Source organism: Toxorhynchites rutilus, chromosome 2 (genome assembly GCF_029784135.1).
Source record: "Toxorhynchites rutilus septentrionalis strain SRP chromosome 2, ASM2978413v1, whole genome shotgun sequence".
In the NCBI taxonomy this organism is placed as follows: Eukaryota; Metazoa; Arthropoda; class Insecta; order Diptera; family Culicidae; genus Toxorhynchites; species Toxorhynchites rutilus.
The window spans coordinates 197,455,951-197,481,389 of NC_073745.1; the positions used below are offsets into that span (position 1 = coordinate 197,455,951).

The window sequence follows — 25,439 nt, forward strand, 5'->3', positions numbered from 1 at the left end:
TTCTATAGATGATGGGATATTCTATTTAATATCATAAGCCACTTGCAGACCATGACGTGTTGCTTGGGGTTGGTTTCCTTCCAAGAGGGACAACATCCGGTGGAGTTTCCGTCATTAATTTTGAACGCACCTCTCCCAGTAGCTCAAGGATGTAATTCGTTCACTTTTCCCACAAATTGTTCGATGCATTCGAAAAATTACTGAGTGGCTGGCGCTTCATTTTGTATTTCTGATCGGAATGCGGTAATTTCTTGCGCACCATTTTCCATAATGTATGTGATGTCTTCGCACAAATCGACGATTGAAATAGGTAGCTGAAATGACCTTAGAATTCAACAGTCAAGTAAATTCACAATAATGTGCGATTCACATAGAACGTTACGGAGAAGAACGTCAACGTCACCAATTCACACATGCAGTCAATGCTTCCCCCAGCACCGTCACGTCAAATGTCAAACGAATGATTTATTCAATGTTATTCATGGTGTCGCCACCTACAACAATTTTAAATTGCAATGTCCTCTTTCGAATCAGCATGCCTAGAATCAGCTCTAAATTTTGAAAAATACAATGAAAATTATTGAATTCAATTATTTAAATGCTCCGACCCTTATTCAACAATAATTATATATAGACTATTTCTCTCAGCTAATCGCGAATGATTTTCACTCCGAAATTTAGAACTAAGAGATATGTTGATATAAAAAGTACAGTAAGTTACTTATAATGCGACATGCCGAGGCACCACCCAGTGTCGTATTGGAGGCGATTTTGACCAGTAATTGGACACTCGTGACTGGTGGCGACTTTCAATGTGAGGCCATAATTTGGGCCCCGAACTCAATATTTACAAAAATGACCAATTAAAGGTAAAATGTCCAATTTAACGTGTTGTGTCATTGATTTCCGCGGCGGTGACATGCAGAATCGTATGAATTGTATGCAATAGTGAAAGTAAACAACCACATTGAGTTGTATTGGTGTGGTTACATTGCTTCCCCCTAGCTTCGTTCTAATTCGCCAGTTTTTATCGAACATAATTGTTTGTTTCTCTTCGTACAATCAAATTTTTGTGCGTACTCCGAGCCAATGTCACCTTACCCTAAGAGCTTCGCGTTTAATACTTATGACAGACATATAGCTCTACTACCGTTGTACACCCAGGTTTTTTTTTTACGCGGGGGATACGTACCTCGTAAAAAAACCACGTTAATTGGAAAATCCACTTAAAAAAAACCGCGTTTATTCGAAAATCCGCGTTAATTGGAAAATCCGCGTAAAAAAAACTATGTCACCTAATGATAGATATCAAATGGGACTATCTTTACGTAGAACGGAAGTAAAAAGTTGAGTGTTGCTCGCTTCCGAAAACCCGTAGTTTTTCCTGCAATTTCGTTGGTTACTGGTAGCTATAGTTCGGTTTTCCTCACGAACGAGGTCATCTGCTGTTGCTAGAAGGTTCTCTAGTAAGTGTACACTCTTCTGCCGATGCACGTGCAGTACCACTGTTGGACCGTCCAGAGCTATGTAGACAGAGAAAGACATTCACGAATAGCTGCCCATAAAAACCCGTTGTACCGCCCGGCGAGCTCCCCGTTACCCAACACCTAAAATCCACGTAAGAATCGTGATAAGGTGCCGAACTAAGCGCTAAACTCCGTTACAAGCACTAATTACCGTAATTTGCTCTGAGGGAACATGAGAGAAAAATGTGAGCTGAGGGGGAGATGTGATATTGATATTGTGAAGACATTTCAGTATGATAGCGTACGTGGGTTTTTGAGAGATATTATTTCCATGAATTTCTAACTTTTAGCCAAAAATATTGTCAAAAGAAGTAGGGCTTTTGCCTGAGTGTCATTCGCTCGTATTTTTATTGTCAGTGATTAAATCATTTGCGCTCGAAAATTCGAATGATTGTGACATTCTGTATCTATTTTTTGGGCCTATACAATACAATAGATAAACCTAGATCTTCCAAACGACCGCTGCACAAATCGAAGTACTGCCGGGCACATACCGTTTCAATAATTAGTTTTATGGATACGGTTTGAGTAACAATCAAATCTTCAAAGCTGAAATAACCAAATTGAGTTATCACAGTTTCGTTTTTTGGGAGAACTTTGGCTATATTCATTGAATCAACGGGTTTTCAAGCCAATTATCATTTTTGAAGTCATTAAATTTAGTTCGCAGTTGCGCTATATATTCTTTGTTGACATTTATTGGAATAACTTCAAACCCTCGAGGTAAGTTTAATTAAATGCTCTTTATAACAATATCAAGTAGAATAAACATTGAATAAGCTATCATACTTTGCTCAAAAGCAAGTTATGAATTTCAATTTTTTCCGATATGATGGGGAAGACATTTAGGCAAGGCGCAAATTGAGACGCATATAGCGCAAGTAACTTGGCGCGATATAGCGCCTGTTTTTGTGGCTAATGAAAACAGATAGAACGGCGCAAATTGACCAGATGACGCGAGATGGTGGAGCGCTCGTGAGACACGACTCGCGCGACGCTGTGGCTGAACCACAGTTCCTCCTGCTGGTCTTGCCGGTTGTGGTAGTTGTGTTGGTGAACAATCATATAGCGCCGTGGGTTTGACACTGTATGGCTGTACTGGTCGGATGATTGTGTTAGTAAATAAATATATAGCGCAACTCTGTGTTAATCAGTCATTGTATGCGAGTGGCATGTTATTTACACCAAACTGCGACTCAATATGCGCTCCACCACGCTACGTTTGTGGCACGTATGAGTCGTGTTGGTAGTCTCGCGTTCGCTTACGAGCGCTATACGCTTCTCAATTTGCGCCTAGCCTTAAAGACATATTTTCGTACCATGTGAAGATATTTGAAAAAAATTACCTGTCATCCCTGGTCAGGACCACCACGAAAGCGTTGCTTCAAAAAAATCGGTGCCGAGCGCAAAACATAACGACAAAATGCTGTCAGTTTATCGTTTTGCAAGTGGTGGTGTTTCCATCTATGCGAATGACTGCGGCAGGCGTAGTACGTAAATATTGCATGACTATCTTTTGCTTTGGGCAGAGAGCAAAATCTTCCTGAGACACAGATGCTGTGAGTTCTCCGTCCTACACTTCATCCGTCAGGTTAAATTGTCGCTTTTCAGTGTAATCGTGCACAAGTCGGTTGCGGTTGTCGTATTGTCGTGGCCGTCGCGGCTAATTCTTTTTAGAGCTTGTCGCCGAAAATTCGTGAACAGAAATACATAAAGGATTGATTCGTTTATCCACCGGGACGACACCCAGCGGGAAAGTTCAGTGGACACAGTTGCTTCCAACCTCTCGCAGGATCTGTGAATGGAGCATCGAACATCATCAAGGCTGAAATCCTACACAAATTATGCGCTAGCACAGTTGACAATCGGGAGCAAGTGTCCAATCGTGGCAAACTGCAGTCGCAATCGGTCCAGATATATTATTGCACAGCATTTTCGCCCACCACTTCCGTTGACGTTACATTCCGGTGGATTTGGACGTAGAAACGCTGGTTGGTCCGGAAATCTATCGCCGATTGCAATAGGATCAGGTATCGTTTTTGCATTCGTGTGAAAAACTTTGGAATTCGACGAAGTCGAGAAAGAAGAGAAGAGAGGTAATCATATATACCCACCGCATACATCCACATACGGAGGAACAAGATTGTGTAAAGCAGCGCTGCCGGTTGCTTCGAAAGTGTTATCGCAGAATTGCGCTTTGCGGGAGACAAATTTAAAGCTCACGTGACAAAATATTGCTCTGCCAGAGTATGGCACTCATGCCCAACAATAGTGTTGGATAACATGGAATTTTTTGTCGGATTCTTGAATTTTCGAAATTTGTATTCCTCTTCGCGATGATTGAAAAACAAAGTCTTACTGAATCATCATTGAAGAACACTTCAATGTTTGTTAAATTTCATCTTTTATATTTTCTAAACAGTTGCGAAGAGAAATATAAAAATGTGCAAAATGCGACAATTTATACAATAGACTCCAATTAGACTTTCTGCTGCAAAAATAGATTTGTTTTGAAGTCGCAATCAGTTCATAGATGCGGACAATGCGCAAAAATGCATCGCGATGTAATGACCCATATTTTCTTCGTTGTAGCTTTCATTGATTAAATAACAGTGCAATCACCTGGCAGCACTGCTCGTACACACCAATAACAGCGTATCTCAAGTGCGTGTATTTTGTGTGAATTTGTAGCAGAAGTGAAGTGTGCATTTGGCAGCGGAAAGTGTGTTTGTGCAAAATAAAAAAAAAGTGTTCAAAAGCAGAGATATAATGAAATGAATCTGGATAGATACGAGTGCAGAAAGTAAATTTTAAAAAATAGTTGCACAGCGTACCAGAAAAATAATCGTTTTGTCGCGTATTTTGAGCGTAGTCTCGGGTGGTGTGCGTGTTTTGCTACTCCGGAGTGAATTATGTATTGTTCGGTGGATAAAAATCAATCATCTGGTGTTGTCAGTAGTAGTGGTGGTAATGCTGGTGGTGTAGGTGTTGCGGGTTGCGGCGGCAGCGGTGGCGGCGGTGGCAGCATTGGTAGTGGTAATGGCAACACAGCAACACCGCAACAAAACAACACGACGAAAAGTGTCAAAGAAGGTATGGAAAAGCTCCTTGTTTTTATTTCGTATTTATCAACATGTCAGCGCTGCAGCTAATTAGTATATTGGCTTTTTATTATGCATCAGAAAAATTTGGTTTTGTGTAATTGTAAACAGACAGATCTGTTTGGGTGGCAGCTGTTGTTCTCTTCATTGGATCTGTCAAAACAAACAGGTTTCAATTGAGTGTTTTGAATGTGGTAGCGCCAGGCCAAACATGCAGTGCAATATACAAGATTATGGAAAGATTATACGGTACAAATATTTTTTTTTAAATATAGCGTTTTGTCTCAAATTCCGCACAATTAGGCTTCGATGGCCATTAAACAGTACACTGAAATCGCTTTTTACGCGGTTTTATTTTACGCGGCTTTTTTCACGCGGTTTTTGGAATTTACGCGGATTTCGGAATTTACGCGGTTTTTTCACGCTGATTTCGAAATTTACGCGGTTTTTTTACGCAGCATATATTAGGCTGTCAAAAAAGTCCTGCGGTATTTCCGCGAGGTGTCGTTGTAAGCGCGTAGTTCTAGTTGTATTCATTGTATCGAGTCATATTATAGCTTGTTGGAAAGGTATTTTTGCGCGCTATAATATAGTCCTTGACAGTGTTTTGTTTGGTTAAGTCGTTCGTGAGTTATATTGTCGCAAATATGGAGCAAAATAAAGAGAAAATCCGACATATTTTACAGTACTACTATGACAAAGGCTGCCAATAAAATTTGTGCAGTTTATGGACCCGATACAGTTTCCATTTCTACCGCACAACGATGGTTTCAACGTTTTCGTTCTGGTGTAGAGCTCGTCGAAGATGCGCCACGCTCCGGAAGGCCTGTCGTCGAAAATTGCGACAAAATCGCTGAATTAGCCGAGAAAGACCGGCATAGTAGCAGCCGTAGCATCGGCCAAGAGCTGGGGATAAGTCATCAAACCGTTAATAACCATTTGAAGAAGCTTGAATTCACAAAGAAGCTCGATGTATGGGTGCCACACACGTTGACGCAAAAAAACATCTTTGGCCGTATCGACGCATGTGAATCGCTGCTGAATCGCAACAAAATCGACCCGTTTCTGAAGCGGATGGTGACTGGCGATGAAAAGTGGGTCACTTACGACAACGTGAAGCGCAAACGGTCGTGGTCGAAGCCCGCTGAAACGGCTCAGACGGTGGCCAAGCCCTCATTAACGGCCAGGAAGGTTCTGCTGTGTGTTTGGTGGGATTGTCAAGGAATAATCTATTATGAGCTGCTTCCCTATGGCCAAACGCTCAATTCGGACCTGTACTGCCAACAACTGGACCGCTTGAAGGTAGCACTCATGAAGAAGAGGCCATCTTTGATAAACAGAGGCCGCATTGTCTTTCATCAGGACAACGCCAGGCCACACACCTCTTTGGTGACGCGCCAGAAGCTCCGGGAGCTCGGATGGGAGGTTCTTTTGCATCCGCCGTATAGTCCGGACCTTGTACCAAGTGACTACCACCTGTTTTTGTCCATGGCGAACGAGCTAGGTAGTCAGAAGTTAGCCACAAAAGAGGCCTGTGAAAATTGGCTATCCGAGTTTTTTGCCAATAAGGAAGCGAGCTTCTATAACAGGGGTATTATGAAGTTGGCATCTCGTTGGGAACAAGTCATCGAACAAAACGGCGCATATTTGACTTAAAACAGATGATTGTAACTAATTATATGAACTTTTTTGACAGCCTAATATCAACCGCCAGCAAATTCAATGTGCTTATTGGTGTGACTTTTCACGGAATAAATTGGTATTGTATCACTGATTAGTAGCTGAGAAATAAAAGAAGATACAGATATCATGATAACAGCATACAAAAAAATAAGTTAACCAATTGTTAGAACATGGGTTGCATTTTTAATTAATAATTCACTGTTTGTTATATTTTTATTCTGATTTTCCCGGTTTATTTCTACGCGGGTTTTGGAATTTACGCGGATTTCGGAATTTACGCGGATTTTGGAATTTTCCCGATTTTCTTTTACGCGGTTTTTGTTTACGCGGCACATTTGCCTCGAATTCCGAACACCATTTTTGTCACTGACTCATATTCCGATCACTTTTGTCTCAAAAAAATACTTGCAAAAAATTTTTATTTCGTTTTCATAATTATTAATTGCGTTTGTTTTTTTATAGTCCCATGGACCTATAAAAAATTCATGGACGCTATACTTTTCTTGAAAGCTGATGTTTTTTTTACATAAAACATTCAAAAAATCAAAGATGTGATATTTTTTCGCTTTTATGTTATGATTTTCCAAATTTAATATGTTTTGGTTGCGTTGTTCATTGGACAGAAAATAGAAAAATGGAAAAATCCAGCTTTTTTGCATATTTTTATCAAAGAAGACCAGCTGATTAGCTTTAATTTTATATATCGATCATCTGAATCGGTCCAGTAGCTCAAAAGATATGAATTTCCTTTCTGTCCATTCAGGAAAAAGGGGGAAATTTGATTTTTCGGACCTCTCTAAAATTAAAATGGGTATCCTAATGAAAATATATAAAAATTGGGATCTGATATTTTGCGGTAAGCAACAAAACTACTAATTTTCATGAAAATCTGAGAACGGAAATGTCTGACGGATCTGACGGAAATTTCTAAATGCTCTATAATTTGTTCTTCGACATCTAACTCTTCTTCTTCTTCTTATTCTTCAATGGCACTAACGTTCCTATAGGAACTTCGCCGTCTCAACGTAGTATTACTTGCGTTATTTTTATTAGTACTTAGTTGAGATTTCTATGCCAAATAACACGCCTTGAATGCATTCTAGAATACGCGTGATCACAGTGCAAGTCGGAGGAAATTTCTTTGACGAAAAATTCCCCCGACCAGAACGAGAATCGAACCCGAACACCCGGCATGTTAGTTATGACGCTAACCACTCGGCCAAGGGAGCATCTAACTCTTATATTATCTAATTCCGCTGCAATATCATTTTAAACAATTCCTGCGGAGCCTTCAATTAGAATCTTCAAAAATCACGATTTTCACCCCATTGTACTTATTATAGCCAACTAACTTTCACCTTAGCGTTGACATATTACATTTTTTTTTTTGACGTGGGACTACGTCTAACCGGAATATATGGAGGGTAAAATGAAAACCTAAACACAGAACATGCAGGAAAAAATGAAAGATTTCGAATGCTTATAGCTCGAACATTTCGTACTGGATAGGAGAGATGTTTGCATCACTTGATAGGGAATATTTCTACGCATCTATCGCAACTAACAAAATGTTGTTTTTCATTAGATAAACAATTGAATAACTGTAAAATATTAGGCGTTATCTAAACGCCCTAACTGCATCGTTTTGATTGGCCCGATTTACGGTTTCCCTAACACAGCCATCAAAACCAAGCAGCCTTGGGGAAATCGTTGCAAATACATGAAAGTGGGGGGACTTTTGTTCTCATCGAAAAATGTTCCCTAACACAGACTTTAAAACCAAGCAGCGAAATCGGCATTGCAAACACACAAAAGAGCCTGGAGGCGAGTGAACTGAAAAGTTTAAATCCTCTTAAAGCCAAAAAGAAGAAAAAGAACACACGAAAGTAGACACAGACTTCAAATCCATGAAGCGTGGGGAAATCGGCATTGCGAATTCATACAAATCGGGGGTATTTTTGTTCCGATTGAAATGTGTTTCCCTAACATAGACTTCAAAACCGAGGTTTCTGGGGAAATCGGCTCTGCAAATAAATGCAAACTGCGAGTACTTTTGTCCTCGCTTGCCTTTGTGCAGAGTGGAATATGTCTGTCCTAACATGATCTTCTAAACTTAGGAACCTGGGAAAATCGTGCAGCCACTAGAAGCGAATGAACTTCCCAGTTTCAAGCAAATTCGAGATTCGAGAAGTATGTACACTTTTGGGATGTAAACTTCAGAGGGAAATGTAAAATAAAATAATCGTTTGATAACTTTTTTTTGTCTTTATTGGAAAGATTTTCAGCCTTAGGCTGGTTCATCAAACGTTTGATAATTCTTCCGTACATATATTTTGTTTTAGTCATAATACCAAACGTAAAAGGTCCGTCATTAAATTTACTTGTAACGAAGAACAATCAATCACAATAAATGAATTGACTTTACACGGCATTTGTTCATTTTTTTTCACTCACAGAGCAAATATATTGAACTCAATTGAATTTGGAAACTGTTTCATTCAATCAAGAATTTAATCAATACAAACGAATGATTGCTAAGCTAAGGTAGTTCCACGTGAACCTTGCGGTTATATCATAGATATAACCCACTCATTTTTTATTGAAATAAATCATATTTGAAACAAACAACTTTTTTAAACTGTATATAATAGAGTCCAATATTGTATATAAACGAATCAGATATAATCGAGTCCGATCTGTTATTGCAGTGACCCGATTTTGTTATTGTGGTTTCAGTTGAAAACCTGATTAAGAAAATAAATTTTACTCTCGTTGGCAACCTATGTTTTGCATGGAAAAATCCCACAAACATTTGATAACAAAAGGTCGTTTTATATTGTTGCACCAGAATTGGGTTGTCCTTGTATCCCAATTTGTGAAAATAGTCTGTTCAAACATCTTCTTTTCGGTATTTGCTATTTTGAGCGAATTTGAGCCAAAACGGTACTGGAGTAGCCAATAAAAAAAAAACAAATTTAACCTTTTTGATACTTGGAGAGGAGCGAATCATAATTTAGACGAATTTATGTCGACTCGACTGGCCATTGGCAGCACCCTCTCATATTGCAGTGAACCATTGTGGGTGTAAAGACATTGGTCTTTTAAGCACCTTTGCATACTTCAAATCTTCAAAACCAAAAAAGAAATCAACTAGCTTTTGAAAAGGGTCAAAGTTTTTTTTTTTTCATATGTTTTTTGACAGAAGTTTATGGTCCAGAAACTATAACAACTACAAAATTTTGGTCAAAAGATGAAATGTGCGAAATATTTGTTTCAATTTTTTTTCATAAAAAATACTTTTGTAAATTATATTGAAAACAAAATTATTTTCAAAATAGAAATTCATTTTTCTCTGTTCATTTATTTTTCCCCATTTTAAAAATAAACATGTTTTTGAAAAAAAAAATAATTTTCAAAATCATTTTAAATATTTGTTTGACATTTTTATTGTATAAAAATCCTACATAGTTTTTGAGATAACATTTTTCGAAACAAAGTTGGAAAAATTAGAAGTGGGTTATATTTGTGATATAACCGCAAGGTAAACGTAGGACTAACGTTGGCTTAGCAATCAATAAGTAATAAGCATACAACTCTTAGGCATTTCGTCTTTCGACTTAAGTGACTACCATACGTTTAGACGAAAAAGTATTATGAAAACTCCAAAGTATAATCGAATCCTTCTCTGAGATCTTCTTCTTTTTCTTCTTAAATGGCACTAACGATCCTAGAGGAACTTCGCCGTCTCAATATAATATTACTTTTGTCATTTTAATTAGTACTCAGATGAGATTTCTATCTGCCACAGTGCAAGTCGGAGGAAATTTACCTGACATACCCAGCGCAAATAATACCCCATCTCCGACCCTCCACAGTTGGAATCATCGGTCGATACCAGCATTCGCGAGTATTTGATAATAAAGTTGGTGCTGTGACAAAAAAAATGCGGCTCCGTTCAATCCGCCGGCAAAAAAGTAATGGGATTGGGCGAGAAGAGCATAGTGCTTGGCGAGCTAGCGAGACCATTCTCATGTCATTTCGCAATCACAACTAAATGGATTTCTTCCTTTTCTTCTTCTTCTTCTTCTTATTGTTGCAGCTTTGTGTTCAGAACTACTGACAACTTTGTGAATTTAGTTGATAGAAACCCGTTTTTCTGTATGTTTTTTTTTTTCATAAAATTGAACTCGGAGACAAAGTGAACTAAAATTTTATTTAGAACTAGCTGACCCGGCAAACTTCGTCCCGCCCAAAACTTGTTTTTTGTTATCAATACCTTCAAACATTCACGTTTTCTTACTATGAGCAAATTCATGGGTCCAATCGCAGAACTGTTCATTGATTGATCTTCTATTCGACCCTGTTGAATTTACCTTTTACTATTAAATTCCTAGTATTTCTAACAAAACTCATCATTATAATATCAGATTATTTTCAGACACAATTCTCGTTCAAGATTTTTCAATCACTTGCAAATAACACGTTTCTCCGTTACATGGAATAAATGTTTTATACAGAAAATATGATACAATAAAGACAGCCCTAAATCGGACAATTCTTTCCTCGAGTTCTGCTCTTATCAATACATCCGGCGATCCTTTTTTTTGGTATAGATAGAAGAATGAGTACGTTTCATCACATCACAAAATCCATTTCCAGTTTCGAACAAAGATCAATTTCGCTAGCGCAAACATCAAATGTACTAACAGCACTTGTCACTATGTAATTGTACAACATATGGCAATTTAATTTTCCGAATTTTCCTTTTTCTTTCAGAGTTTTCCGAAAATTTTCAATTATCATGTTTGGTTGGGATATTTTTGGTTGAAATATGTGTAATATTTTTATGAGACCATTCAGACCATTCTAAAGGAGGGATGGGTGTCATACCATTATAGGAACATTTCTCATACCCAAAAACCCTCACATCCCAAATTGTGCTTTATTAGTTCTCCCATCAATCATAGCCATCATAGAAACATTCATTGCATCCTAAAACCTCCACATGCCAAATTTGGTTTCGTTTGCGTGATTATTTCTCGAGTAATGCAGAAATTTTGTGTTACATTTGTATGGCAGCCCTTCCCTTAGAGAAGGGGGAGGGGTCTGAAACTATCACGAAAACCTCCCCCGGCCCCAAAAATCCCTACATACCAATTTTCATGTTGATCGGTTCAGTAGTTTCCGAGTCCATAAGAATCAGACAGACAGACAGACAGACATACAGACAGAAATCCATTTTTATATATATAGATTTCTCCAACACTGCACGTTATTTTGAACGCTATTTACTAATACTAACGCGAGTACCTTTATAGCATACCTGATAACTGTCTAAGTTCGTTGGTTTGAGTTCACGATGGGTATACAATGAAGCCGTCCATTAATGGTGCATTTATTTTTTTACATCAGAAATAAAATTTTCGTTTCACTTTATATGGACGTTAAAATAAGATTGTGTACGCGGGTAACGAGATTCGTGTCAGGTGGAGTAGTAGTGTGGATTGAAGTCAGGTTGAATGAAGACGCAGATTTGAATTCATTAGTCACGTCAATTAGAATAAATATTTGCTAGAATAGTTCATGACTGATGAACTCTAAACGCTCGTTAATTCATTTCTAGTCATTTCAAGGCATGTTGACGGCGAATTCCAGAGTAGTCATAGTCAAAGCGAACCTACTGAGAGGAGAATCGATTTTCATTTTTCATCTTCGAAGATTTCGCGCCCTGGTAAAGACACCTCGCGGCACTGTTTAAGCCTTTTTGCTGAAACGAACCAACCCAGGTGATTGAAAATCTCAAAAATGAAGAATTCTTTCATTTGATTAAGAGCTCCAAAGAGTTTACAGAAGTGGAAAATGTGCCTTGATTGATTTGGTCGGGGATTTCGACGTTGACGACCGCCCGCGTTAAGGGGTCCATTCGCAAAACTGGAATCGTTGCTTGTTGATGATCCGTGCGAAACGCAGGAAGAGCTTGCTTCAGCATTGGGGTACCTCGAAAATCGTATTTTTCAACCAATAGAATGCGTTGGGAATGATTCAGAAGCAGGGAATTAGGAATCTTAATGATTTGAAGCCAGAAGACGTTGAGTGTAGTTTTTCGTCTCTAAGCAACTGCTCCAGCGGCAAAAGCGGCAGGTTTTCTTCATCGCATCGTGACAGATGATTAACAATAGACTCATTGCAGCAACCCAAAGAAAATAAAGTCATTGTGACTTCTAGGTCGGCGTCATGAGCTGTTGAAACCGATTGAAACCATAACTAGGGAACGGTATCGAATTCAATTGATTGGGCGATTGGGCCGAACACTGCCTGAAAACCGACAAAAATACGAGCGGAGGCACGAAAAAGTGATTCTACAGAATGACAACGCATGGTCTCAAGTTGCACAAACCCGTTAAAACTTACTTGGAAACACTTAAATGCGAATTTCTACCCCATCTGCTACATTCTTCAGATATTGGGTCGTCTGATTACGTTCGATGGCGAAAGTTCTGGCTGATCAGTTGTTTCGCTCATATGAAGACATGAAAAATGGCTTGAATCAAAATATGAGGATTTTTATAGACCGTTTTTCCTGTAAAAAAAAATCATTGCAAAACGAAGAATATTGAAATAAATTCTCCACTGTTCGATTCTATATAGTTATCTATCAAATTGTTCTCCACTCTCATAAATGTCAGCGTTCGCAGCGGGATGTATTTTGGCCCCACTCATAAACTCAGGGCGCCAGAACGGAACCTCGAAATGGAACCAATTTAATTAGGCACAACTTTATTCGATTATGCGAAAGATCGATCATTTTTATCAGACGCATAAAAGAAAAACGACCTTTGGATGAGAGCTTTTTTCTGTCTATTCTTCTATTTTTCCCGAGCAGTGAAAAAAGACCCTGCGTGTGAAAAGTGTGTATATATCAGCATTTTATATTTTATCGTCTCTTTTTTGATTTCGCTTGGTTGGTTTTTTTTGGTTGGCTCCGCTGACACTGCCTCTAATGTGATTAAAGTGAGACCGTGGCGTCATCAGCACATTATTGTATTCATGGTGCGGAACAAAGGGTTACGGGTTATGGGAAACAGTGAGGAGAGGTGCCTCGTGTCGACAGTTTTTCTGGGTTTAACAAAAATGAACATTTATTGTTTCATCGCGCAAATTTTTCATGTGAAAATCTGATTTATATAACCCGATACCTGATACAATATTTCATAAACGCTTGTGAGGTGTTTTTCACAAATTTGAATTACATTATTTTGGCAATAGTTCTAACTATGACCACATATCGGATTTTGGTTTTTTGGAGATAATGGTTGAACCATAGTGGAAGGGAGATGTAAAAACAAGCAGTTTAAAATAAAAGAGATGCGCAAGAAATAGTTTGCCTTGATGGCATTGAGCTTTGTTTTACGAGTTCAGGGAACGTCAAAGAGAGTTCCCAAAATATATATTAGTTTGGGGATAAAGTTATCCATTATTTTCTCGATAGCTGGCTTTAGTGATCAATATCTCGCGTAATAGCGAACATACAATTTCAGGTATAGGCTCGTTGTAAATGTGACATTTCACACTTAGAAAAAATATCTTACTATTTTTTGTTTTAGCTCAGTCGTGAGCTACAGGGTGTTTACAATGGAGGTCAACAAAGAGAAAATTCGGTACATTTTACACTTTTACTTTTATAAATGCAAAAACGCAAGCAACTTAATTTATTTTTCAAAAAAATTTATTTTTTCAATGATTTTTTCTAAATTTTTAACAGTTTTTTTTTATTTTTTACCAGAAACCAGAATCGTTCAAAACTGGCTAACAGGAGAGATTTTGTGTTCCATCAGGACAACGCAAACCCACAGATTTCCGAGAACTTGATTGGGATGTTTTTATGCATCCGCCATATAGTCCGGACCCCGCACCGAGCGATTACCACCTTTTCCTCGCATTGCAAAATTTCCAGAGTGATAAGAAATTGGGACGAAGAGAAGCTTGTAAAAGTCTACTGCTACAGTTTATCGTCAATAAGGACTAAGAGGACTCTATGGACTCTATGAGAGAGACATTATGAAGCTACCTTTGGAATGGCAAAAAATTTTGCAACAAAACAGTGCATATTTGGCCCAAATCGAACAATCCGAATCATATCTAGGGGAACCCGGGGCAAGAGTGCCACCTGAAGCTAATACGCGTTTTTGAATTTGAAATTTTTCGTGCTGGTTTGTTCATTTATACTCCTATTTAGGTGTAGCAATGCATAAAATTGTTCGAAAGTGATGTTTACTATGAAAATGTTTCATTTACAAAAATTATGTTTTTGGCTTGTATTTTTCCAGTACGGGGCAAGAGTGCCACCTCGACCACCTTGTGGCGTTCACGAAAACTGGTAAGCCAATCTTCTCCGGCCAATTTGGATGTTTTGTCGAAAGAGTGATCCAAATTATTTCACTCTGTGATTTTATACCCTACGTTCCGGATGTCGTGTATTGTCAGCCCTTAAAATAACTTCTGCATATTAACACTTTGGCGTCCGGCGACACCACAGTGGTTACGCACGCAAACTAGCGCCTGACTGCCGGCGACACTACAGTGGTTACGTGCGCATAGTATCTCAGTGGCCGGCGATAGCACTTGAGTATCATTTGCATTCTGTTGGGGTTTGCTTTAAGTAACAAGAACATACATAGACTATCAATTTTAATGTTTTTATAAGTAAGGAAGGTGGGGAAAAATGGACATATTAAGAAGAACTTTTATTCTATCTTTCGAAACTCGTGTTTTACCAAACTTAAATGCTGTTTCTTGCATTTCAATGTACTGTTTTTCGAAATAATCAGTCGAAGGTTTTTCAATGTTTTTAATAAAATTAGAAAAGACCAAAAAGTAGAACATTTATTCGATGATTATCCGCATTGACATATAGTGGGGGGAATACGGACATGTTTGTAATATTTACGTATGTATATCTTAAAAATTTCATGAAATTAGAGAAATAGGGTTGAGAACTTATGAAAACTAACGATAAGATTAGATTTCTATTTCTAGATCTAGATCTAGATCTATTTCTATTTCAATTTCTAATTTCCCGATAATGTCAAGAACGGGCGGCGACAAGCCAAGTAATCCGAGTTAGCGCTGCCGGCGCCAAGCGCATATTTTTTTACGAATCGTGCGGACGTCAAAGTGTTAAGGATGTGACTCACGAGTTGCGCCTCCTGTTGTTTAGAAAACACAGTTTTTAAACGGCCTAACTTCTGCACATATTTGGCCAATGTTCTTCTGGGTAAACTATATTCCTCCGCAGCTCGTGTCCATGATTTACAGAATGTACGGCAACAACCATAGTTTCCATCTGCCACTGGTTTCGGAACGAAATCCGTTCATATTTACAAACCATGACCACAACAAACACAACCACGATTACACCATTTGCGTTTGACAGATCGAATTCGAGGTTACGACTATGGCATTTTTACCCCGGTAATAATGGCTCCTTTTGCCCCGGAAGTCGAGAGATAATAAATTCATTTTTTATTGAAATAAATGCGTACGATTTAAATTAGTTCATACAGTAAGTTGAAGAAAAATGATTATTCTATTTGTATTTATGGGTGGAGCCATGCAAATGTATAGAAACTGAGGGTATTTCGTTAATTTGCGCCTGTATGTTCTTATATAGATTGCAGTTGTAAGAAGCACAGTTAGTATTTATCTGTTTTCCAATAAAAAATATTTATGATTCTGGCTGGTAATATGTGAGATATATGCAGTATCTGTATAAAACAAAGCTCTGTAGTTAAATAATTGTAAAAGATGGAAATAGGCAAAATAATCAGATGGGCACTCTTGCCCCGGGTTCCCCTATATAAATAAAAATGTGAGGCAAAATCTGTTGCTAAGCGGAAAACCCGAAGAAGGGATGGTCCGATTTTAGTCTCCTGAATTTTGTTGTATTCGTCTCTTCCCGTGGATATCCGATTGTCTGTCTCCCAATATAGTGGAGAGAAACTTGGTTGGATAGCCTGGTGAATAATGGTGCACTCCGTGGTTAAGGTACTTTTGTTATAAAAACATAAAACATGTCTGAGAAGTGATTTGGAGTGATTTTCGAAGTTATCAATCACCGTTGGATTCATGATCTGGCAATAGATGAGAAATCTGTAAGATAATTCTGAGAACCGAAGAGTAAGCGGGGATACTCCTGCCAAGCCATCCAGACTCATCGTATGTGTCGAATGGAAACACCCAATGGCTATACGCAAACAGCGATATTGTATCCTCTCCAAATTGAGAATAGGAAACCTGGTAGCTGATCGGAAGCAAAAACTACCATATTTCTAATACCGATAATATCGTTGTTCTGTACAGATCTCATTAATTTCCTGGATAGGCACCCCACCATATCCCGGTTATTGTTTGGAGAACATTGATTCTTTCCTGGCATTTCTGTTTTAGATACGCAATGTGTATTCCCCAGGTACATTTACAATTAAAATATACACCCAGATATTAGAAAAACATACAGTGCTTGATGGTTTTTGCGGATAGTTGATGATGGAATCGGGCAGGTTCATGCTTCCTAGAAAAAAACGATCATTTTGATGTTCTCTGTGGATAATTCGATACTCAGCTTGAGAGCCCACGTAAACAGGTTGGTCAGGTTGTCTTGCAGCGGCTTTTGTAGAAATCTCTAGTTAGACGCCCATATGATTGACGTAAAAACTATACGAGAAGACATACTTATGCAGGAACCTTGCGGTAAGCCCATAAAACTTTATCGAGAAGATTTCGAGCTGCCATGAGAGAAAATCAAATCAGTACACTGTACAGGAAATTATTCAAAATTGACTAAATTCCACGATTATGAAGCTTCTCTAAAATAGTTTCCTTCTTCTTCTTGAATGGCGTTAACGTTCCCTGTGGAACTTTTGCCGTCTCAACATATGCATTAACTAGCGTCATTCATTAATACTTAGTTGAGATCTCTTAAGCCAAATAACACGCCTTGAATGTATTCCGAGGGGCAAGCTCTAGAATACGCGTGACCACAGTGCAAGTCGGAGGAAATTTCTTTGACGAAAAATCCTCCGGCCAAAACGGGAATCGAACCCGAACACCCGGCATGATAATGTGAGACGCTAACCACTCGGCCACGGGTGCACCCTAAAATAGTTTCCATGAAACCTGAATCAAAGGCCCCTTGATATTGAGAAAAACAGAAGATATTTATTATTTGCGAACAAATATAATTTTGATTTTAGAAGATAGTAACGCGAGACAATCATTCATCCCTTTACCTCGGCGGAAGCCAAACAAACTACGTTTAACCCACTTATCCTACCTATATCGAATCTCTAACAATTTACGAATACAGAATAACATTGAATCGGCCTAAACGAATTGTGATAGCAAGTTGATCGCAAGTTGGGTTTTTGTATGGCTGTCACTCTCACTTGTCTCCCGTCATGTGGTACTATATTCAACTTCAGAAACTTGTTGAACAAGTTCAGCAAACGCTATTTTGCCAAGTCGGGAAGCTGTAACCTGTAGCCGCAAATTTTCTCCAGTCAGTATTTTTCGTGAGGTCACACACACAATATCGACTGACTCGCAAGATCTTGATTCATTGGCGATCGATGAAGTTATTGGAAGGTGATTACTACCATGGGGATCTTGGATTACCTTTCTCGTGCAATCCAGGGAAAACGAAGAAGAGCAGAGAGATATGTCTAGCATGCTTATCCGTGCATGATGGTTGGCTATACTAGTGGCTTCCTCAGAATTCAAAATTGTCATTTGGAAGTGGTCGCACAGATCATAAATCAACGTGGCACGATTGTCATCGTGTAGAGTGACCCCCATGCTGTTCCATGGGAGTTGAAGTCATCTAAGATAAGCCACGGCTCCGGCAGTGCCTCGATGATATGAAAAAATTATAGTAGGTTGTGTTCCAGACACGACCGCATTGTTGACGTAGAACTATGCTGTAGTTCTTGTGCTCGCAGAGCAATACATGCTCGAGATAAGCGAGAGAAAGTTTTGCTACTGGCAAGTGAAACCAAATCACATACAAAATTCCAGAACGACATTTATTTTCTTGGTGAGCTGACGATAACCTAGCTTGATGATTCCCCACACAATTGGGTAGCTCAAAACATTGATGCAATAGCGTCAGTTTGGTGCAATGATTGCAATGCCAGAGGCATCAGCGAGTGAGTAATTTGGTCGCGTCCACAGCTCAGTACGAAACGTAGACATATGATGGCGCAAAACAAGGAACAACAAGTGATGTTCATTGTTTCGTATCTAGAACTATACTGAAAGTTTGCCTTTCCTTCCTTTCCTTGTTGAATTAAAGAGACTTTAAACTTCTTCAGTTCATTCGTCTCTAGCGTCTTCTAGCCCTTGGAAAACACTACTCTTTCCTCATATTACTCCTCCACCCTCATTGCCTTGAGAAAACCATTCGATCCCTCGCCGTCCAGCTCGCCCAGCAACGTTGTTGTCCAGTCGGTGCCCTCACGAAGAATGAAGTTTGCCTCAGCAAGATCCACTGTTTATATTCTAGGCAAATATTCCCCTTCGTTCTTCTTCTTTTCCTTTGTTCACGGAGACTTCACATCTTACGATTTCCCCTCCGTTGCTCGTCGATAAGTTGCTCGTTATTGACAGCTCTGTTCGGGAAAGCACACAAATGGACAGAACAAATGTATGAGGAAATGGGAATGCTTCCAATTTTCATTAATTTAAACTATATACAGATTAGGCGATTGTAATGTATAGCATATCAAACAAATCTTAGGGAATTTTCGATTCGTTTGGTATGTAAATCTCCAGAATCCGTTCACGGCAAAAATAGTTATTGACGTTAACTTTATTTCATAAAAACGTGACCTGTTTTCTTATTTGGCAACCTTAATGAAAGACGTATTTTTACGTCAAAAACTGATGGCGGTCTACCATCGTTCTGGGAGGAATATATAGTGAGGTAATGCAATGGTCTTTGTCATTGATTTGTGTTTGACAAGCGACAACTTCAATGCCTGTCCTCGATGGGAGAGGTCGCGCTGCTCGAATTTGTAATGATGATTGTATGAAACATCTTCCGCATTCCGCATTCCGCTGAATGGCGTCGTACAAGCATTCCTTGGACGGAGACAAACACAACAATGTGCAGACAGCTCAAATCGATCGATCCGTTTTCGAGTAATGCGCGGACAAACATTTTTCGAAATTGATTTTCATTTATACAGATGTGGTACAATGGTGGAAAAAGACATCGCCGTTGCGGGTAAATACCTGTGTGTGTGTGACATCAGCATAAAAGCTAGGGGAGAGTGTGTTTTGATCTTTTAACTGACCACTTTAAGAGGAAGTCGCTTAATGTAACGTCGATCCTGTTCGGTAGAAGGGTGTTCCTTCGGTAGTCTTTTCATGTTGCCGATAGAGAACCTCCTCTTTTGGGTGTTCAAATGTGTTGAAAATATGAACGAAATAAGCCACGTATTATAATGCCTAATCCGAAGAGGTGTTCTCTTGGTTGCTTTCGCGGGATTCTCATATGGATTCTCTGGTATTTTTGTTATTTATGTATATTCGCCAACAGGCTCGAAGCCCCCTTGGTAGTCTTAGTATCTAAATTTGCTGTACAATGAGTGGTTAGTTACTCCCTAGCGCAATTCAGTGTGTTCTTTGTGTAATTTTACTGGTTCAGGTCAATCACGGAGAGCAACTACGATGTGTACAGTCTACCCAAACTCAAGCTCTAAATGATCTTTTCAAAGACTCAAAGACCAGAGACGATGTACTTTAAAGTGTGAAGCTTCTAAATACAAAAAAGAAGAATGATCGCGATGATTACTCAGTGCATTACGTGCATTGACATGGTAGAGCAACATATGGGCAACTTGTGTATTGTTCTCGCGATGCCAAGAATTAATTATGAATTAACCATATAACAGCAGCTTATAACCATATAACAGCACAAATTATCGGATCTTTCGAGGGCTATCAAAATATTATATTAAAGAGTCCTTAAAATTATAAATACACTTTTATTTTAAATAAAAGGACGTATTGGATTGGATCAAGGGTAGCAACCCTTTTTGCAGACGACCTTTCATGTAGATTTTTCCAAACATTGTGTTTGTCGAAATAGAATGTCGAGACAGTTTTCTACATTCGCATGTGGTCAGTCACACCATAACCTTCTTGCCGAATTTTCGGCGTAGTAGAAGCTGAAGGATGATGTTTGTGATAATAATCCGTTATGCGGTTTGAATTGCTCTTACGATCATGTCTTTTTCCTTAGCTAATATTTTGATGAGGACAACTCATGGTGCCTCAATTGTACACAAACCGTTTTTGTTGTTAGGCCACGAATTTCCAGGCTGCCATACAAATTAAACACAAATTTCTGCATTACTCGAGAATTATTCAAGCAAATGAAACCAAATTAGGCATATTGAGGTTTTAGGGTACAATAAATGTTTCTATGGTAGTTAGACTCTCCACCCCCCTCTCTAAGGGGGGGCTGCCATACAAATGAAACTCAAATTTCTGCATGATTCGAAAACTAATCAAGCAAATGGAGCCAAATTTGTCATGCGAATGTTTTAGGGGACACGAATCGTTTCCATGGTGAATAGACATTCCTCCCCTCTCTGTGAGGGGTGGGGGGAGTGTACTGCCATACAAATGAAGCATACATTTCTGCATAATTCAAGAACTAATCAAGCAAACTGAACCAAATTTGGCATGTGGAGATTTTAGAGGGCAAGAAATATTTCTAAGATGGTTCAACACTCCACCCCCCTCTCTAAGGGGAGGGGGGTGCTGCGGCCATACAAATGAAACACAAATTTCTGCATAACTCGAGAACTAATCAAGCAAATGGAACCAAATTTGGCATGTGGAGGTTTTAGGGTGCAATAAATGTTTTTATGGTGGTTTGACACCAGTAGTGAGTAATTAGGGAGATTCCTGCCGTGAAGCACGTGACCGACTGTTGCTTATCGGTCCTCCCCCAACAGCTCCCGCAGGTGAGTATGGACATGATTCGGCCGACGGTGGCCTGGATGACACAATGTAGTTATGAAGAAATCAAATTATCGAAAATCTGTCAGTGTCCCTGTGCCATATGAAACGTCCCATATCAGAAAAAGTAGAAGAGTCTGAGCCTAGGGATACGGACGGAAGTTTGACGTAGGACTGTGAAGGTTCAGAACACTTGGTTATTTTAAATGTAATTCTTTTCATTGTTGAGAAATCTGTTAGTTTAACTCTTTTGAAACTCTAAATAGAAGCCCTGAAAAGGGCCGTTTGTTGTACGTACTCATAACCTTCAAACGGTTTGTAATGAACAAAACAAGGAAAGACAATAAGCTTCTGGCAGGAAGTTCAACTGTCTAACTGAAAATGACTAATGAATATCAGTCTGACACATAACAGGGTGGAATGGTAGATGAAGTATATGTGAATCGGAAAACAAAAAAATATATCGTCATTGATCACATTGAGTATGAAATTTATGGGGAAGAAACGAAAAAAAAAGGTTGAAAATACTCACGATTTTGTGATAAAATACACATGAAATCATGAAGTTGCTTTATTTTTAATGGGTAGCTATGTTATCGTGATTTCTTTCCATTGTATTATTCTTATTATTAGGCATCCGGAGCAGTAGCTTTTTCTGTGAAATAATTCGTTTGTTTGCAGACTATCTCAATCAAGTCGTATTGGTTCTACTGCTCAATCTATCATAGAAGGAATTGAGTCATTGAGAATTATGAATATAAGTCATGAAGAATATTATAATGTTTCATTTTGTTTCATTTTTGTGATGCGATGTAATGCCGATCTCAATTACACTTCGCACGATAATCGCTGCCTCCTCCTAATTAATGAACGATCTCTGTATGGATGACACTTTCCTCGTTGCTTTGATGAAGTCTTGCATGAAGTTTGAGTGATGCATGAATTCTTGCATCTGATTACTTTCACATCTTGCTAATTTGTTAGACAGAACGAATTATTGCACGCAATTTTGTGTTACATACAACATTCATGGAAACGAAGTTGGAAGAAAGAATGCATACTACATGATTTACCTCCACATCCGCTAGCAAAGCATACCTCTTTTATTTGTTAAATGACTCACTTGTTTTATTATTTCCACTGTTGATGTCTCAGGCGAAAAAATGCTGGATAAATTTTCCGCCTAACGGTATATATTCTAACATATATCGTAAGAACGATTATGCGTAATATGCATTTGAAAACTCCTCATAAACGTTTCATTTTTCGTAGAGTGACCAAAAATCAAAGACGTAGTCCTACGTTAAAACAAAAAGAACAAAAAACGAAGCAGTGGACCAAAATAGAAAGAATAAATATGAAAAAAACTAACATTTAGTTCAGCGAATATGCTTAAAGTGTAGGAGAAGATAATGAAAAATATCTATCAGTGTGTTAAAAAAAACATGACAATTGAACATTTTCGGAAAACTCTGTAGGAAAAAGGGAAAATTCGGAAAATTAAATTCCCATAAGTTTCTACAATTACATAGTGACAAGTGCTGTTAGTCCATTTGATGTTTGCGCTAGCGAAATTGATTTTTGTTCGAAACTGGAAATGGATTTTAATGTGATGAAACGCACTCCTATATCTTCTTCTATCTATACCAATAAAAAAATATCGCCGAATGTGTTGATGACAGCAAAACTCGAGGAAGGAATTGTCCGATTTAGGGTTGTCTTTGGTCTATCATATTTTCTGTATAAAACATTTATTCCATGCAACGGAGAAACATGTTATTTGCAAGTGGTTGAAAAATCTTGAACGAGAATTGTGTCTGAAAATAATCTGATGTTATAAAGATTATAATGATGAGTTTTGTTAGAAATACTAGGAATTTTACAGTAGAAGGTATATTCAACGGGGTCGATTAGAAGATCAATCAATGAACAGTTCTGCGATTGGACCCATGAACTTGCTCATAGTAAGACAACGTGAATCTTTGAAGGTATTGATAACAAAAAACAAATTGTGGGCGGGACAAAGTTTGCCGGGTCAGCTAGTAAAGACTAAATGCGAGCAACAGGACGCTGCCAAAATGAGGCTGAATACTGCTTGTGAATTGAAATAATGGTTAATCGTTATTCAACGCTGTAGAAAATTACCCATTGGGTATTTTCTCTTTAAAATTTCTCGTCTAAACTCATTGGTATTAATCCAAATCTGCTTTGCTTTGGTATTAATTTCTTGCTGTAGACATGTCTAATAATGTTGGAAGCATCGAAACTGGATGTCACATGCACTGAAACCTAGAGCCATTGCGTAGTTGAAAAGTTATCGACCTTGGAATAAAAAAAAAATTATTCCAAGTTCAGCAATTCTTCGGAAAAATCGATTCACCTATTCTCTCTTCTCACGTCCCCTTATAATGAAGAGGTCATATTAACTAGTTTTCAAAGGTTAATAGTCAGTAAAACTTTGAGTTAGGCGCTGTTATTCATCCAATGCTCGAAAGTGGGGAATGGAGTTCTGTGTGTTTACAGAAGTGGTAAAAAAGCTTGCGTAATCAAACACTCGTTTGCCCACATAATGCCCCGCCAGCGGCGGCGGAAGAGTTTAGGGGGGAGCGACGACGCAGGAACCACTCTTTAAATTTCATCCAAGTGCATGTCGATCGTATATCGACGGAAATGGTCCGTACAACTGTGATGCTATCAATTGGTGAGAGTGAGACAGGAGATGCGGAAGAAAAAGAGGGTGGAAACATCCGTCTTCACGCAATAGCATTGAGGCGGAAAAATGGATGCATAATAATAACGGAGGAAAACTGCACGCGGGAAATAAAAATATGTGTAGAAGCAGTAGACAGAGGAGGAAGAACTCCTCTTCTTTTCCTGGACCGGAATAAAGTTTGCCAAATGATTGCAATCTCAAGTGGAAGGCGATGGATGCGATGGTGGCATTGGAACCGCTGAGAGTGCATGCTGCAGCAGCAACGTAATATTCAACTGCGCTCTGTGCGCGAGTGCTCCAATTTTCGCCGACCGAACACAGAACCGACATTTCTGATGATGATGATGATGTGTGTTGTGTGTGGAGGCTGTGTTGTGTTCAAAAGTGGAGTAGGAAACGCGCACAAAATTTTACGCTGCACCATGCCGTTATGGGCAAAGGGTGTGGAATCCTGACGTGAGCTCGATATGGATGGCGAGCAACAGATAAAGTCCACCCGGACTGATTGCGTGGCATGTGTAAACGATTTTTGTAACTGGGTTGGTGGAAACGCACGTGCGGCAGGACAAATGAACTGCACTCTTAGAGAGGTGCATTTGTGTGTATGTTGAAATGCTCTTTCTAACGTTGGAACGAGTCTCGCGCACACGTTGTTGAGATAAATATCACGGTTGTCGGAGCAATTCAATTATTTTGCAGCAGCTCACATTCTTCCGCCGTTGATATTTAATTAACTCCTTAAATTCATTGTTGCCGAGCCTTTGTAGACGGATGCCGATAAATAGTCGCCCGTGTCTGTTCCCTAGAATGGACGGTTATTACCATACACAGTAAATTTTATTACACATTACGTCAAGACACACTCGTTAGTTGGCAGCGCATGTGGAGTGAAGATGAGTTCGGTCGTTGGTTACACACGATTATCCCTAAGGTTTCGTCGAGTGCTTGGTTTAAGGGATTGAATGTAGGTCGTGATTTCATTCGCGTGATATCTCGGCTCATGTCCAATCACTACAACCTAAACGCGCATCTCTATCGCATTGGGCTCGCAGCAAACAATCTTTGTGATTGTGGCGATGGCTACCACGACATCGAGCATGTTGTCTGGTCGTGTATCCGGTTCCATGCTGCTCGCTCTCAGCTCTCTAGAGCACTGAGAGCACAAGGCAGACAATCGGATATCCCCGTCCGGGATATCTTAGGTAGCCGGGATCCTGATCTTCTGCTTCATCTATACCTGTTCCTCAGAAACGCCGATGTCAACGTTTAATGATGTTTCCTTCGTTGTGTCCCCGTTTCATATCCCTCCTATCCGATCGATAAACTTTTACTTAGTCGCGGCAATACATACACACACTCTTTACAGATACACGGGCCAAAGGTTGTGCA

The 25,439-nt window shown here is 39.0% G+C and overlaps 1 protein-coding gene across 5 annotated transcripts in view; it reads left to right on the forward strand.

Moving 5' to 3' along the window:
- The first annotated feature begins 3,095 nt into the window (after positions 1-3,095).
- LOC129768812 (cyclin-dependent kinase 14) overlaps positions 3,096-25,439 on the forward strand; it is a 456,784-nt gene continuing 434,440 nt past the window's right edge. Inside the window, exons 1-2 of one of the 5 annotated variants that reach the window (XM_055770703.1) lie at positions 3,096-3,622; positions 4,119-4,619. In XM_055770703.1, the coding sequence (XP_055626678.1) occupies positions 4,439-4,619 (181 nt within the window). In that variant the 5' untranslated portion in view covers positions 3,096-3,622; positions 4,119-4,438. Of the gene's footprint in view, positions 3,623-4,118; positions 4,620-25,439 lie in introns of those variants that run through there. The other 4 variants (XM_055770704.1, XM_055770705.1, XM_055770706.1 and 1 more) reach the window with 4 other exon arrangements.